The 18,552-nt window shown below is 38.5% G+C and overlaps 1 protein-coding gene across 9 annotated transcripts in view; it reads right to left on the reverse strand.

Annotated features, from left to right (window-relative positions):
* Positions 1-1,663: 1,663 nt before the first annotated feature.
* SLC38A9 (solute carrier family 38 member 9) overlaps positions 1,664-18,552 on the reverse strand; it is a 54,067-nt gene continuing 37,178 nt past the window's right edge. For all 9 annotated transcript variants that reach the window (XM_055699153.1, XM_055699156.1, XM_055699152.1 and 6 more), the window contains 4 exons: positions 13,657-13,770; positions 12,213-12,361; positions 4,257-4,346; positions 1,664-2,536 (listed from right to left, as the gene is read on the reverse strand). In XM_055699153.1, coding sequence (XP_055555128.1) covers positions 2,371-2,536; positions 4,257-4,346; positions 12,213-12,361; positions 13,657-13,770 — 519 coding nt within the window. In that variant the 3' untranslated portion in view covers positions 1,664-2,370. The remainder of the gene's footprint in view (positions 2,537-4,256; positions 4,347-12,212; positions 12,362-13,656; positions 13,771-18,552) is intronic.

An 18,552-nucleotide genomic window follows, 5' to 3' on the forward strand; every position in this document is an offset into this window, starting at 1 on the left:
ATGCAATTAACTTCACCATTAACTCTGTCTTACTTGGGAATTGCTGCTGAATTACTAGATCCTAACAGGATTTAATTCTGCTGAAATCAATGGGCCTTCTACTATCTGCTTCAATGGCAAAGATTTAACTTATGAAGTCACTCAGATGGAACATGGAGGGACATAACCAAATTGAAGTACCTGTGCTCATCAGGGTTTGGACCTAAATTAAGCACTGAAATTATAGCAAATAAGCACAAGAGCTTAACGTGAATTAGCCAATGATGCTTGAAATCCTGCATCTTTCATTCTTCCTTTTTGGTGTTTAAGCACTTCTCATCTGTACCAAATAACTGTGGAGAGTTTAGCAACATGCTACAGCTGTGGAACTGTAAATATGTAAATTTGTTGGAAAGATGAGGAAGTTTGTTGGAAAGTAAAAAAAACCCAACCTCTTTTAAGTGGTGACATGCACTGCTGAGAATGTTGAGGGAATGCTGCCATGAAGTTACATGCAGTGATGACTACCTAGACATGCAAGGAAGTATTTTATGGGAGAGGTCAGACCCAGTCCCTAAAAAGCAGATGCGTTGGCCACTGCTAATGTCAGCACCACAAGACAGGCTCACTGTCAGGCAGTGGAAAGGGTGGGCAGATACACCCTAGGGAGTAAGGAAACCAAGCAGTGGAAGACAAGAGCATACACAGGGAAAATGACCAGGATGGGGAAAACACTTCTCTCTAATACAGAACAGATGATGGATGTATTCTCCAATTATGATTTAAAGGCACAAAAAGTTTCACAAGAAAAAAGATATATCTGAAATAATTGTCCTATTCTGCAGATAATATTGCAAATCCATATGATCTTGTAATTCATACAAATCAAAGGACATTTATGCAGTTTAAGAAGCCTAACTCAAACAAACAGATCTACACCATTACTACAAAAAAATCACATAATTTCCCAGAGAAGCATGGTAACAATCTAGGTTATGTTTTTCATTGCCTTTCTGATGACAAAATGAACTCTTACCCTGCAATGTAATTATCTTTCCCACTCAACTCCTACTTCACAAATATTGCATCACTCCAACTATTTTCCTCTTTTACTGTGGAATTCAGCATTGCTCAGAATCCTCTTTCTATTATTCTACAGATGTTGATTATGTTAATACACTGAAATTCTGTACGAAGAGGAGTTTTTACTCTCTCCAACCACAAAAGATGACATTCCACTAGTGTCTGGCAACTTAATTATTGCATGTTTTGGGTTAAGGCTCAGACTCAGAGATGGTAGGTCAAGGAAGGTGTCTGTGTGCTTACACATGTACACCCTCTTAGCTAGTAAACAAGAAGTTAAAAAAACCAAACCAAAACAAAACCACAACTCAACCCTTCCCAGATTTTTCCAGCTTCTGTTAGGAATTACTTAAATTATTTGATTTAGTCAACAATTCTGAAGAGTGCTAGCTTTGTCTCTCTGCTCACAGCCAAAATGGCTAGAGTAATATAGTGGAAAAGCACACTGAGAGACCACTAGAGTAAGACCCTAACAGGGAGGGAGCAAGCCTGTGATGAACATTGTGTTCAACGTGAATCTATAAAACCACATGCAACCCCTGACAAGACAACTTCATAGCACATAATAGCTCAGTTAACAGAGTTGAAGTGAGGTCAAGCCTGGATTTTCAATGTTAATTGTCTTGCTCTAATTTTTTTTATCCTTCTGACGTTTTTCATTGTAAGATCACAACTTGTGTACATATTGGTTCTCAATAGAACACTGCAATATGAGTTTATTGTTTCTTTTAGTTGGGATTTTGTAGAGGAAAACCACTGCCAAAACAATTTCATAGTATATTCAAAATTAAAAATGCATTTTACCCCAAATGACTATAAATTAACCTAAACAGCAAAAAAAGACAATAATTTCTTAATTTTCCAAACAAAACAGAAAAATAACTGCAACAAAGTCAAACAAACTGAACAATTCTGTGAAAGCATATTTGTTAATAAAGGTAAGGACAGTTCCTTTGGAGGAAAGAGGAGTTCTACGGCCTGAGGCTGAAAGTTGTGTGTTTTGAGAAGTGTGCTGTAAAAAATGAGAATACGTGAGTTTCATTAATTTTTGATATACATTCAACAAAACCAGGAGAACTACCTCACTCAAATCTGAACCATTTCACTTTGCATAATCTTTTTTTTAGAGGAGCAAGACAGGTTTTCTGTCAAGCACCTGAAAGATGTGTTTTAAATTTGTTTCAAAGGTGCATCTTTTCTCAAGATCACATGTAGGACTGTTCATTCTCATGCATGACGGTGTTGCTCAAGGCTGTGGCCAAATGTCACAGTACCATTTGTCACAGCCACAGGGAGAAGGGGGAGTTTTCACAATAGAAATTGTGCAATCAGATTCGCCAGTCCAAGGAGGATTATAAAGATGTGAATGATCAATGCTGGCCACGTCAGCCGCCCAGCACGATGCAGGGAGATCATGTAGATGAGGGACGGATACACGAATACAAAGGCCAGACCACATGTTGCTCCAGAGTATCTGAGGAAAGGCAGGGAGAGGGGAAGAAGAAAAGAAAAAAACAGAATGCTTTGCATTAACTCTTATTTCTGGTTATCATTTCCCCCCCTCAAACCAATGAACTGTCAGTCTGGCTGAACAATGTCTATCTGCAGTCACTAAACATCAGTTTCTGTTCCTTGCTGTCCTTTACCTCCTTCAATGGCATTTAGCTATCTCCACTCTGTGCTGCTCAGCCCCCTGCTCCCCTGCACCTGCCCTCTGACATGCCTCTGAAGTTTCAGCCCCATCCCCACATGCTTCTGGGACTAACTGCCTATCTTTGACTTGATGTTTGTACTTTCTTTGGGGAAATTTGTCAACACGCAACAGAAAGTGACTGGACAGTGCATCCTTTATTAGGCATCCTTTACTGTCAGAACTACAAACCTCACTGCACACCAGCCATCTGAGGACACCTGTTAAAACGTGAGCACAGAAACACTCCTGAATGTTCAACTTTTGTTTTAATTTATTTAATGAGCTTCTAGCAAATCATTCTCCAGACCTGGAAAGACCAACATGACCTCCTGGAACATGATCAACCACAGCAAATGAAACATTTAACTGTCCTTTTTGTAACCACCCCCTTGCTTATCAAAACCTCTTTATTTTCCCCTATTGTGAGTTTCCACCAACTAAGTTATACTGCAGCCAAATATGCATTATTAACTAACAACAACTTATTTTATTTCAAATATATGAACATCCCTTTTAGACAGATGAAACATCATAATACAGAGTAACCATGTGCAACACAAAATGAGCGAATACCTAAGTTAAGATCGTACATGGACAATTTATCACCTGGAAATTCACTATTCAAAATATCTGCTTACAGTATGAACATATCAGCAGAGACCAGGATCAGTTTGCAAACAGAGAAATGTGTTGCATGATATTTATTTGGAATTAATAACCAGACCACCTCTATTACTGGAATACAAACATTTTCACTAAAAGGACAAGTAAAAAAAAAATGAAACGAAAAAACCCTCAAGAATCAGCTACTGAGCAAAAGTAAGTTATTTTCCTACTCTGGTCAGACTCAAGCCTGTCATTCTGGTTTTACAATTGCAGATTCCTATATTTTTAAACACCTCCCTCTCCTGGTTGCTGTAGGAAAGATGCAAACTAGGCAAGAATGGTGGTGTTATTACAAATATGTAGAAAATAAACCTCATTAGATTGCTTCCTCTAATCTTTCTCAATTATAGAAATCCTAGGTGTTTCGTAACATGGTAAATTTAAGATATCACGTAGAAGTATAATTTTTATGTCACTCTTCCCTTTGAAGTTACTTGTTTTCTTGGATTTTAATTACAGACTTTCAAAATAGCTTCAAATGGTCTTAACACAAAATAAAAACTTGAGAGAGGCCACACAAAAAACAAGCAGCTTTTCTATGGACACCATATTCTTTCAAGGGTATAGTTACAAGGTCCTCAAATACAGATCCAATGAAATCTTGGGAATCATCCAAATCACCTCAGATACAGAGGCACAATTACAGATAGGTGCTTCTCAGAACTTCAAGAGAGATGATTGTCTATGCTGCTATATCATTATTTACAACTTAAAAGGTATAAGCCTCACAAAATACAATGACACAATTACCTGCACTCATACTATTCCTTTTCAGCATCAAGAGACAAACATGGAGCAACAACACAGGTAAGTTCATTGTGCAAGCAACACTCACCTTATGATACCTCCTATATTTGGGTAAAATCTTGCCATTGCTACTCCAGCTCCTACGATTGCTACATTCAGGATGAGCACATGGAAAATGCTACATGGAAGTGAAGAAACAGTGTTAAAATCTGTGCTTCATTTATTACAAAATACCACCATTATCCTTCATTTACATTAACATTTAACTGGAACATGGATGGTGTTTCCATTTGCACGACTCACTCTATTAAAGCTAATTAATTTCACAGCAAACATAACATCTACTGAATATTCAAGAGTGCCAAGCTAAATATCTAGTGTTTTGACTCAACATATTCTTAAGGAGTAAGTATGTGTAATTTGGCAGTTCTTCTGAAAAACACCATACGTGGTACTTAGCACTCAAATATTTCAGATGGATGTACAAATACCAAAGAAACAATACGGTATAACTTAATTCCCCCACGAAAGAAATAGCTTGTTCAGAGAATGATCTGTATTGTTCAAAGTGAAGTAATAGAAACCAGAAGAAAGGAAAAGATGTACCAAGTAGAAAACATCACACAGAATACTAGGAGGGCAATGACACCTTAAAATTTGACCTCTAATGCATTTTGATAGAGGACAAACATTTAGAATGTTGGATGTCATTTAATATATGACCTGTGTATTATTTATGTTGGAATTTTTCTGTTGAATTAAATTTTACAGATGTTTTACTTTTGCTTTCCTTTTTGCATTAAGGATGAAAACAATGGATATTTTCTGTTCTGCAAAACTTAGGGTAGTTACGAACAGAGCTGAGACTCAGGAAACTATCAATTTTCTCTAGAGAATATGAAATGTTGGTATATTGTAACATAAGGTAAAGTCAGGAAACATAGTAAAAAACTGTGATATTTTGGTCACACAGCTGTCTCTATGAAGGGAAAAAAGAACTGACACAGAGGAAACATACATACACTTACAGGTTTTGTTTATTCTTCTGGAGGATTTGATTTCTTAAAATAAACAAAAACTGTAAGCCAATGCTAATTTTTTCTTAACTGCAGAAAGTATCTGTATCATGGAGGATGTCACTAACAAGCTTTTTTAAAAGTGACAACTTCTATGGCTGAAAGACTGGTTGCCAGTTGCCAAGTTAGGAAGAAAGATTAGAGCCACAGTCTCATTAAGGTTTAGGAGAGTGGAGGTAATTTAAACACAAAGGAATAATTTAAGTTATGGACAATTTCTAACGTTTGCTCTTGAAAATTGATTTAATAAAGACAGAAATAGTATCTTTTTGTACACGACATTTTAACAATGGTACAAGAGGTGTACCTCCAAGACTGAAGATAGTAGCGGGAATACAGCAGCTCAAACTTTAACAAAAACATAATTGGATATAAACCTGGTAAAACCCCAAGAATAAAAAATAAAATCCCCAGAATCAGACTTGTTAGGTGAAAAAGGACCAAATGTTTACTGCTTCTCTAATACTGCTATGGAAAGCCAATTAACTACATTGCTCACAAAAAAGCATTTGCCATTAAAAATTACTTCCTCTCTCCCCACACACACAGCAGATTGCAAATCTTACTGTCAGCACAACTGAAGCCAAAAGTTTATGAACACAGAAAATGATGGCACTCCTTCCATTCTTTTTTCCCCTGAGATTTATTTTTTAGCAAGAGGGATTAAAAAGAGTACAGGCTTAGTAATTAGAAAATGTTTTTGCAAATCTGGGTCAGTTCAGAATATTTTAGCAGAAAACATGAAAAAAGTCTGAAGCATTTCATTCTGGCATGCTTTAAAACAGAAGATGTGATTTCATAGTTCAAAGTTGTTGCTTTTAAAAAAATTAATTCTAGTGTCCTGTAACTTGAAAAGCAAAGTGGTACATGCGTATGTCTGGTGTGAAATGAAACATTTTTCAGCTTCTTGATCTGGGAAAAAATAATTGGGGTGGAGGGAAATGTGTTTTGGCTCAACTGGAAACAATTGCCTCAAAGTGCTGGACTCCAAAACAATTCAGTATTTGCAGAGTACCGCTTTGCAGTTTTATTTGTAACAATTAAGCAGCATCCTCAAGAACAGTAACAAAATCAGAAAGTCTGAAAAGGATTTAAATCTGTCTGTTTCAGGGCAAAAAGGTTACACTGTATTTCTCCTCTGGAATATCCTTGCTCCTTTTGAAACAGCCCAAGCTATAACCACGTTATGGGACAACAAGTGTTGAACCTGCAACCCCCTTCTTTTACCTAGGCATAGACATTCACAGTTCATCTCAGGTTCAAGACAGGAGAAAGACTCATTCTTAATGCAGAAAAGGGCATTATCATTTAGGAAAAAAATATCCTTCTGAATAAAGAAGAATCTGATAATCTAGGTTACTAGTAACACTAGGTTACTAGTAGCTGTATCATTTGACATAGTATTATGCAAAGGACTAAGTTTCATGCAGGTGTACTACAGAAGGGACAAGCACTTCTCATAGCCTGTGACATTTTAACAAGTTCTATATTGCTCAGTTTTAGCCTGACAATGGTTTATGGTACAATTAATGTCCACCACACATTGCAAAAGGGCAGTCAAAACACCAGTATTTTGTGGGGGGCATAACCATACCACCTCTGCTTATTATGACTATACGAAGAAAAGTATTTAGGTGATGTTAGAGATCAGAAAAGATGTGGCCCCTCTTTACCTAACCACCCTGCTGGCACACAGCTGTTTTCTAAGCAGCATAACCTTCTTCATCACGATCAATGGCAACAGGATGGGCTCACCCATGTCAGGGTGGACAATCTGCCTGGGCAGCCTGATTAGGGCTGCTGCTCTGAGGCACATGCTGGAAGGCCACAAGGAGGTGGTAATTCACAAAAGAGGCACATCCATGGCAATCCAAGAGCAGCATGTGGTGCTTCATCTTTTATATTCTGTCCTCAGTCTCAATATCCTCAGTTGAGCAGACGAAGACTCTAGCTCTTTTGTATAAAGAGAATCACTGCTTACATGCAAAAATCCTGCAATCCCACAAAAAATAATATTAAAGAGGCAGAAAAAAATAAAATCAAGCTTTCCCCTTAGTCTTGCTTTTTTCCCCCCATTGCAAGGTTAACCTCTCAGGCTGACAGAGTCGAGAAACAACCTGGTATGCCACAAGATCATTAGAGGGCTTGCTCTATCAAGTTCTGTCCTGCAGAAGGGGTGGTTACACTTAAACCACTGAACAACAGTGACCACATATATCTAATTAACTTCAGCACCCGCAAAGTAAGAATCATACTGAAAACTGAAACCAAACCCTAGGGCAGGGGACATTTTTAAATCCCCTGAGGTCAGATGCAAAGACATGAGAAGAGCTGGACTCAGACTGGAGTCACAGGGTGAACATGCATATTAAGGGAAACAGGAAAGCAAGGAAAAAAGCAAAACAGGATCATTTAAATAAGAATTTGGGGAAGATTACTGCATCTAAAAATGTTTTTTCTTCCTGGAAATCTCACTCAAGTGACATCAATCAAAAGACTATGAATCTACAGAACAGCAGTTACAAGCAAGACAGAGGCTAGGTGAAAGGCAGATAACACACATGCAAACAGCAGAAATTAATTCACTGCATTAGAAGACACATCTGTGGGAGAACTGGCAGGTCTGCTGGGATACCATGGAGTAAGGGGAGGACAATCTTTAAGGAAAGCCAAGTGATTTCTTTCCATCAGCTTATTTAATCTCTCAGAACAGGGAAGATGTTAGGTTTTAAAAACTGATCAGATGACTGTACACAGCATTTCAAGTGCAGCATATAATTAATCAAGAGAATCTCTGTCACCAGTATCACTGTAGCCAAGAGCCAATAACAATAATAAAAAAGTGAGCTTTCTGTACATGTAAGAAGATCCAGAGTCACGTAAGAAACAGCATATAAACCACATGCCTCTAGCCCTAAGTCACCCTAAATGATGCCATTGCAAACATACCTCACTAGGAAAGAAATAATTTCCCAGTACATGACATCTTGGACTTGCTTTACCCCACCAGGGAGGGAAGAAGAGAATGAACAGTTCCTTGGTTTTTATCCCAGTACATGACTTTCTGTGTTGTAGCCTGTACACTAGCATACATTTTGCAAAATGAAAGAAGGAATTAGGACTCCTTTGCTTGTGCCTAAACCTTTTGTAGGAAGCACAGAAAGGCTGAATGCTTTGTGATGACACTTTTGGGCGACTGGGCCCAGCATGCCTACACACTTGCTTGTTTTTAAAATAGACAGAGACATGGGTGACTGATACTGGTATTGTAAGAGGAAGGAGAATTGTCTTTATGCTCTCCTCCTGATCGCTGCAGGATGGAGGATGCTACTCATTTCCTGTATGCTTCACACAAGTAAGCTGTCACTGTTCAGATTATCCATGAAGTGAAACCAGGGAGAAGAAACAGTTAGTATCATCTGCTTAAACTTTTAAACTTGGAAAGGGTGAGCTAACCTAGAGGTTAGTAGGATACACTATGGATAAGCACAGCAAAGCACTTAGTAGAAAACAGCACTGCAAAGTATCTAACAAGTGTGGGACAAAGGACATGGGGATCAGTCTTCAGACAAGAAAAGCTCTCCTGAAGTTGAGGAAAGGATTCCTCGTTATAATCCAGTTATAATCCCTGGCCCACCAGCAAAAGCCAGGATGTGGAACAAGATGATGCTTGATGATGCTTTTGGTAGAAACTGCATTGGATTAGACTAATTGTCAAGACTAAGAACTATAAAACAGCAAATACCTTGGTGCTTCATCATATCCAGTGACAGAGAAACAGTAACGAAAAAGGAGTTAAAGCAAAGAATCAAATTGATCTAGCAATACAGTAACTGCTAGGAAATAAGAATTATCTGGAGCCCTGTAGGCATGTATGTAATTAAGCTATTCAGTCATCAGCCAGCTTTAACATGCAACCAGGACTCCAAGTGCACCAGCTAATAACTTAATGGTTATCCATTAACTCCATCAATAGCAGCAGCAGCAGGTATCCACATGGATACCTGGAGAGGGACTTTTTACAAGGGCAAGCAGTGATAGGACACAGGGTAATGGCTTTAAACTGAAGGAGAACAGAATTACATTACACAGCAGGAGGAAATTCCTTACTGTGAGGATGGTGAGACACTGGCACAGGTTGCCCAGAGCAGCTGTGGACACCCCTTCCCTGGAAGTGTCCAAGGCCAGGCTGGATGGGGCTTTGAGCAACCTGGTCTAGCGGAAGGTGTCCCTGCCCATGGCAGGGGGTTGGAACTAGGTGATCTTTAAGTTCCCTTCCAACCCAAACCATTCTATAACTCACACCTGCAAACAACTGTTCATATGAAGAAGCTTGGCTTTTAGTATCAGGAAGCTTCCAGTTCATGCAAAACCTGCAGCACCTCCATACGGAACAACCCAGGGCTTAAAAAAGATTTACAATGGGGACCTGGACCAAAGGAGGTATTTTTTTAAAAAAATATATAATTGGACATTTGTAACATTCTCTCAGCTGCAAAGGAAACTTAATATAGGAAGGATGCCCCTATGGAAATACATGTGATTTAGCACATTGTATAACAGGGTTAAACAAGGCTAGGTTGCCAACAGAGACCATCAAACGCACAATCAATATGAATTCAGCATACTATACTACCCAATGTGCTGCATAAATGGATGGATATACCATCAGTGCACACCCCTAAACCTCACTTCCACAACCTGAAAATAAAAATGGGAAAAGGTAGAAAAATAATGTAATCATACAAATCAATCACAAAAATATAAGACTTGAAACTGCTGGGTTTTTTTTCCAAAATTCTTCTAGAAGAACTGCACAGAACTCCACTTTCTGTTCTGCTCTTTTTCTCCTACTTTATCCTTTTGGTTCATTACTTACATAGACATTTTCTCCAGTCAAGTGACTGGGAATATCCCCCTCCATATATACACCTTATGCACAAATCTGAGAGCTAAAGCTTGAGTCTCTGCAGGTCAGTCTTACTGCCTGAGAATTGTTAGCCCCAGACATTGAAGATTTCAATAAAAGAATTCAAGTATAAACAACTACTAGTAGAGTGCTCATTTTCCTACGCAAAGGCCATGGTATTTCCAGGTAGGTTCTTTGGAATGGATCAACAGGCTCTCCAGTGAGACATCAGTTTATGTCAGTAAGAACTACTTCTTTGTACTTGCAAAATGCTTCCCCACAAAAGCAGCTCTGGGAAAAACTCAGAATACTGAAATTTTTCCTAGGAAGGGGATATAGCTCCAGTGCTACTGAAGGACCTTCATCAGTGAGAACTAGTCACCAAAAGACAGATTTCACAATCAGGTAGTACATCTTTACTATCCACCCAGAGACAGATCCTGTGCTTGCTAACAGTCTTCAGTTAGTCCCCACTGCATAAAAAAAATTAAGGGCTGAGCTTAGTTATAATATGGTTAATGCACAGAAGCCACAGCCTGGAGGTTAACTGAGCGATTTTTGTGAGGTATTTGAGATACCTGGGGGTACTACAGAGGGAGGAGACACAGCCAGCCAGAACGTGCTACCTTATCACTATAGGTTGGAGCAATTTAAGACGCTTCCTAGAAACCATTTTTGACTTCTCAGAAACTTTAAATACCTCTCTATAAGGAGAAATAAATAAAAAAAAAAAATGAGTGAAGCTACCCACAGGACATCCTGGAGACAAGAACCAAGCAAGTACTTGCATCATCACATTTGTCATACCACAAAGGCTTAAAACAGCAAGCTGGAATTAACCTGAGAAGAGACTGGTATGAAGCTGTAGGTTCTAGGAGAGGGCATGAGGGAAATGAAAACCATTCTGGTCAGGGAGTAACTGGAGGGAGGAGATAGGAAGAGGCACATCCACATAATATAAAGGACATGGCTGTTTCCCAGTGACTGTGAAATCCATGTTTAGCACTTAAATCAATGGCCTTGCTTCCAACAGCAAGTTGCAGCAGTTCCTAAAAATCTCCTCAGAGCTGAACTGCATACAATTTAGCATTAAAAAAAGCAGGCGCTTATTTCACTGCCTAATTTTAGGCATCCAATTTCTAGACCTCCTCATAGCTATTTTAGGACCCAGAAGAAACCTGAAACTTGCAAAAATGTCTTCCCAGACCTGTACGCTACTGCTGATGCCACAGAGGAAATACACATTTCTTCTGGGGATATTTTTTTCCTTTCCTCCATCAACAGTAATTCACAACATAAAATAAGAAACTCGGACATCAATGCCAACTTCTCAGCTGTGACAAATTCAGACAATACTCTAAAAATAAATGTCCTAGGTTTTATGTAAAAAAAACCCAACACCTAAAATGGAAATCTAGATTAGCTCTTCCCTGGAGTACAGAGAGTGTACAAATGCAGGGGTGTGGCTCATCTCTGAAATTAGCATGTGAAAAACTATTTTTGTAAGCATAGCAGCAGCCTAGATAACACAGCTAACAACTCACTTAGCTATCAGCTCTGTTTAAAAACAGATGGATGATTACTAATTATGCACGAACAAAACACATATGGCACCCTGGAAGACTAATATCCAGAGTGGGTGTCCTTTACAGCTTAAAGAGTACTTGATGAAATGCTGCTGAACAAAATTTTTTTCCTGTACAACTTATTTCCCCCCCCATATAAATGCGTAACACAAAAAGAACTGTGTTGACAAAATTCCTGTTTATTGACAAAATGAAGAGCTAAACCAAAAGACTACCCTGATTCTGCTCTGCCAAGCTGTAGCAGTCCTCATCTGCAGGCAAGTTTATTTTGCATGCCTATTCACTCCCTGACTTCACAAACATCATGAAATTAGCTTTTGAAATGTACCGCAACGGTAATTAAAAATAAAAAAAATAATAAAAACAAAAGAAATGCAGCAAAGGAAATCCCCAAAAGCTCAGCCAGATTTCTGACAATGGAAGGCCACTTAAGCAAGGTCCACCAAGCTCTTGTCAAGGAGTAGCCTTCTTACCTTGGGTAAGCATTTCCAAAAAATTGTCTTAACAGCTGAACTCGTGCCAGATAGCCTAACAGTGGGTATACAGTCATCATCTGGAACAGCAGGAATATTCTTGCAACGAATGACATGATGTCATCACTGGGAAAGTTATCTAGAAAATTCTAAACACAGGAATAACATTACACTTAGCAATGGTGGCTTGATTACATGTATCTGCTGATTTTTAATAGCTGTGTGGAAGACAGGGATAAATACCAAGCACCTGCAAATGCTAATTGAACTCCATAACAAGAAATACCCTCTCTCTTTTACAATTGCCTTCCTATAAAATACCAACTGATTTTTTAATACGACAGGGCTGATGTCAGCTTTCATGTTAGCATTAAAGATGAAGTTATTTTCTAATCTTCTGAACATCCTCAAATAATAAAGGCTGTGGAAGCACCACTTGATTTTCTAGGCAGATGGATACATATGCTCCCATTATCTGTCATATCACATTTAGATATTAAAACCAATTATTTAATCAGTAAAACTGGATCATATATAAATGAGGAAGGGATCATATAATACAAGTGGGAACATCTGAAAAAGAAGTATAAGAATTAAGTATCATGGAAATACACAAATGACTCTGTAAGTACCTAGGATACCCACAGAAAATAAATGGGAAAAAAATCACTTGTCACCTACTCTTAAACTGTGGCTTTCATCCCATGAGGTTATTTCAAATGGTTAAAAAAATCATTTAATGGTTCAACAGTGGTACTCATTTTAACTAACATACAGTCAGAGTTAGTCTTTAAATGCTGATTTGTTGCTAAATATTATGCAAGAGACACGGACCATCTGGTGTAAAATGGATCACTAGTTGATAACTCCTATCTTTGAAGTAATTTAGAATGTGGGAATCGGCCTTGCCTATAAGCAAACAGTTTAATAGCCTTCACAGGGTGTTTCATGTGGTGTTATTATCTGAAGAACTCTGCTGGCAAGGCTCACCATACAGTTAGCCTCCAAGCCTACCCATAGCGAGGACTCCTATCTAAACAAGCTTGCATTTGCATGGTATTTCTTTTTCTGAAGAACCTGAAACCATTCCAATGAGTAGCGTTGGTCACTGCACACACAACTAAACAAACTTTTCAGGATTAAAGAAGCTAAAGACATTAAAACCTCAACTGTTCACTTGTTCATTTTGGTCCCTTCATCACTTTCACAGAGTATTTATTAACTGTTTTTTACAGAACTGCTGGCAACCAGACATGACTATAAGTAAGATAACACAAGCATTACTCATCTGCTTGTGGTAGTGCCCATGAGGCTTTAGCCACCTGACCAGAGTCAAGGACAGATGTGTCTCCCAGGGTGAGTCATGAAGCAAAGAATCAGTAGCAGTTCTTTTTTTAATACATATTTAATAAAGGATTAAATTTACTGCAGTAAAATATCTCACCTGTTCAATGCATTCTTTGGATAGTGGTGGAGAAGGAAAAGATGCAAAAATTATCATTCCCACATACAGATACGTTAACCCCACCAGGAAGTACGCAATAGAGAGGTCTCTCACCTGAGGAAAAATAAAATCTTATTTTGGCCAACACTGACACACCAGAACAGGCAAAAAGCAAAACCTCATGAGAATTCTATTCCATTTATTACTGATACTTTTATATTTATTAATATTAATTTTATACTTATTACAATAATTGAGTCGGGACTGGTCCTGGATCAGATCAGAAAGCTGCAAGAACATACCCCAAAGTGGAGCTAAACAAGTGTTATATATCTTCCCTACATACAGAAAAGGCACAAAGAAACAGATATGCCAATAGATGTAGCATGTTATTGCTGTATGCACAAACCTACATTAGCTTCTAAAACTAACAAACAAGCAAATCCCTCTACTTTCCTACATTCACAAATCCTGCTAAGAGCCTTGGGACACGGAGACAGCTGTTAAAAGACATAAAGCCCATCAATCCCATATTTCTTGTCAGGACTAAAAGCATACAATTACAGACATCAGCCTACTCAACTGCAGATATAATGCAAAGGACATTTTTAAAGATGCTGCTTTGAAACCTAAGAGGATGATCCACACAAACTGGCTCCAAACCAGAAACTAGCATGTCAGGCTTTTATATGGATGGCATGATAATGGAAGACATAGCCAATAGACCACTACATCAAACAAAAAATAAAAATAAAACTCAAACAAAACACAAAGGCAGAGGTATATATGTCGTTTAGCTTTAGCATTGTATTTTATAATAACTCTTTCATTTAAAATTGCCTATCTGCTTTATGACTGAATTTCTAAAACCACCTCAGGCAGATGCACTAAATAATAGTCACAGATTTCCAGGAGAAAATGCTAAAGCTAGGGTCATAAATCCATATTTAACTATATTACATATACCTAAATATGGATTTAAATCTTAACTTCAGAGTTCACTTCTGAAATTTTTTACTAAATTTATAAAGTAACTAATATATAAAGAGATTTTCAACTACATAAAAATAATTAAAAGCTTTTAGCAATATTTATATTGGGAAATAAGCAGCAAATTTACTCAAGTACTTTATGAAACTGTGGAACCCACATATACATCAGAGTAACCTCATAGCAATAAACTTAGTGGGTTGTTCTTTTACATTAATTCTTTTTTATTTTTAATAAAGTGGGAAACCATTTGTTTCTTGTTATTAACTAACTATATTCTGTAAAAGCTTATGTTACTCTACAAAACACTCATTACCTTACAGCAAACCATTTGTTCAGCTGTTGCTAATAATCAGGCTTCTTAAAGGATTACTAGTAAAGCTTCAATACATGACGCTATTTTTGTATGACTGAGAAGTGAGTTTTATTAGCTCAGGCACAGCACCAAATTATTAGGACCATATGGCTTCCAGACCAGTATCATAATTATGGCCTTGAGCTAGCTCACTGCGTGGGCAAAACTTGCTCACATCTGTGTATGGAAATATTTCCCTATCTCCTTGACAAAAGAAGCACATCCTATACATTTCTGGGGTCTTCCGAGAGCAAGGCGGTCCCTGAAGAAAGTGTATAATGCTAGATTACCATTTTCAAGCAAAGTTCAGAAGGCAGACAGTTTTTAGTGAAGGAACTGGAATCTCCTGTTCATGTTGCTAGTGCTTTTGGGGTAGAAGATTGATGCCTTTTCCCCATCAGCCTGCAAAAGGCCAATGATACATCTCATCAGACAACAATGCACTGTTGAAGCTTAACCCAGTGTGGCCCTCGTGCCCCTAGACAGCTGCACGCTTCCAGCTGCAAACTTCCTCCTGCTGTCCAGTTACATGCAGCTGGAAGATGCTTCTCTGGTCCTCACCCCCCTTGCACTGGTCACTGAGTAAGGACTATCAACTTCTGTAAGATGTTGAGCAATAGCGTTTTCTTTAAATGATGCCCAGAATCTCTCCTCAGTGACATGAGAAGCTGTACAGGTTTTTATATAACAGCTACATCTTCAAATTTTTCAAAATGCACACAAGACCCTCTTGAGGCACATCATCTGTAAAAACCTGTTTTCACTTGCTTGAAATTTGGTATTTTAGGTGTATTCCTCATGCATAAATCCCAGTTGTTATTTACACTCAGCCCTCACATAAGCTCTAGAAGCAACTGTAAAACTATTTTTGCTGTGACAAGTTCTTGCAGTTGTGAGGACAAGCAATTGGAAACAAAATTCTTACTGTTTCCTTTGGACTAGACTTAATTAAGGATAGATAACTGTTGTGCTATTACCTCCGACTATACTAACCTGTCCATGTTCCGACAATTCCTGAGGGTGCACACTTTAATCTGTACTGAAACTAAGTGCTGAGATAATTCTGATAATGTATTTTCATAGAACATAACACAATAGACCTTTTTCTTCAGGTGCTCTCACCATACAAAGAACACCCAGATTTTGATTTCCATAAGCAACAAGACATAAAGACAACCTGAAAACCTGAATTTATTTTCTGAAACATGTCATCTCCCTTGCAAACATCTGCTTCTGTATATAAGATGGTTATCTTTGTACAAGAGTGTATGTTTGTGTATGTAACAGGAACATCTTTTGATTAATGTTCATTACTCTTCAGGAGACCTGGGTTCACTCCCTAAAGACCTTGACTATAAATGCTGCTTAGACAACACAATACCAGATAAAACCAAAGAACACATGGAGAGAGATAAAAGGATTAATGTTAATAATCGCATTTGTCTATTTTAATTTTTATATTAAGAAGTTTCTACTCAAATTGGACATGACTGTGGTGGAAACTGCCTAAGCATAAAGAATGGGGCAGTCCTCCCACCGAGAGTTTATAATCTAAGAATCAAATGTAGAAAAAAATGGTTGAAAGAAGGAAGTATTTAGGGGATCAGAATGCAAGGGAAGCATCAAAGATAACACGCAGGTCACAGTCTGTAAGGACCAAAGCTTGCCACCTGCCAAGCCCTTGTCAAGTACACCTGAAACAACTGGCAGATTTTGGGATGGAACTTGGAGAACAAGTGTTAGCTGCAGTTATTGCTGACCAGGGGCTTTTCTGGTCAGATGCACACAACAAAGTGTTAAAAGTGCCTCTGGAAGAAGAATATCGGCTGACTGAGGCTGCCAGCAGCAGCAGCAGAATGAAAGGAGAAATCTGCCTCCTAGCAAAAGAATGAGTCTGGTAAATTGGATGAAGCTAACAACAAAAACTCTGAAAGTGCAAGATGCTATATCGCATCTATAGTTTACTATCCAGATGCTGGCTGGACCTGTGGCACAGAACTGGATGCAGCACAGTGAAGTGTCTGTGCTCTACAGATACTTCCAATGTAATGCTGAAAAGAACAGGCAACTTCCAGGTCATGTTTTCACTTTTGCATGCCATAGGGAAAATAGTTCTTTTTTAACTCAGTATCACAGTGAAAGCTAGTTTGTAGAGTTGTTTCTTGGATGGATAAGCCTGTATCAGTGCTTAGTAATTATTACCACATTAGAAATAGTACCTTTTGATCATCCCATTTCAGATTGGTCACTTCTCAAAAGAGAGATGCTGCCTCTACAATATGTAACAGGACTCTGATCCCTATCATAAACAGACTTCACCTGTTCAAGTTGTGTGCATTAAGGGCAAGTGATAACATTCAACTGGGTGACAAAAAAGTACTTCACCAAGATGCGTGACACTGTACATAATTTTGGCTGGAAAAAGAAACCAGTGGCAGGGCAGCATCAACAGAAACTGTTTCAGTATTGCAGAAAATAAGAACCATCCACAGCTCTATGCCTTCTGCAGTTACCACCTGGGCAAAAACCATCTCTCCACTCTCAGCCTTTCCTCCAGGTAGGTCCACAAACGATTGTTAGGAGACAGCACTACCATATTCATGCCTGTAGATCATGCTCTGGGCTTGTGTAGCATCCGTACAGCTGCTCAGGGAACCAGATCACAGATGTGAATCACAAAAAAAGAAACCCAAACAAAAACTCCAACTAATCACATTTTGTGGCCAGGTCAGTTTTCTGTGCAATCCGTTTCCAAACCAGTTGATTGTGCAGTACACAAAACCACTGATAAAATACCAGGGCGCAGCAGTGGGAGATGGGAACAGGGAGCTCAAGTTTTAACACTGCTCTTAGGGCTTGGCTGTGCTGCTGACATTTGGTGTACTCTAGTGCACTGCTCTTCTCACATCATCCACCCCATACTGGAATATCAGCCAGAGGAATCCTCCCCCCATGTGTGTTTTAACTTTGGGCAGTGATACACGCCTGTGACCAGAATGGAAACTGCTATGGGTTTGGATTTCTGACTCCATAAAAGGAATGTTACTGTTTCTCTTTCTTTTTTACACCTCCCCAAAGAGTTGTTCTTGTGACCACTAGTTTCAGCAAGTTTTGTTCATAACTAAAATAGTACTTTTCCAGCTTGCCAAGTTCTGTAGGCTTTTCACAGAACTCTGATTGAAGTGACATGTTAACAGGTTGATCCATGAAATACTGATGTAAGAAAGCATCTTCTTGATATAAATACATAGGAAAAAATACTCTTAACACCCTGACTTAAGACAGAGACCTATATACATATGTAAACCTCCCACTTAGTCCAGCAGCTTAGTGAATTAATCACAAAACTGTTAGCTCTTCAAGAGCATCAGTGCTTCATTAACATTTGCAAAGCACTTTGAGACTTAGGTGAAAGGCTGCTGTACAGCTACAAACAGGGAAGGAAATCTCTAGCCAAACAAAACTCCTAGAAGAAGAACTATGCACAGATTTGGTTTCCCATTACAAACTTTTCCATGCAATCTGAACACCCTTCTGGAATGTGACAGTCT

Source organism: Falco cherrug, chromosome Z, assembly GCF_023634085.1.
Source record: "Falco cherrug isolate bFalChe1 chromosome Z, bFalChe1.pri, whole genome shotgun sequence".
In the NCBI taxonomy this organism is placed as follows: Eukaryota; Metazoa; Chordata; class Aves; order Falconiformes; family Falconidae; genus Falco; species Falco cherrug.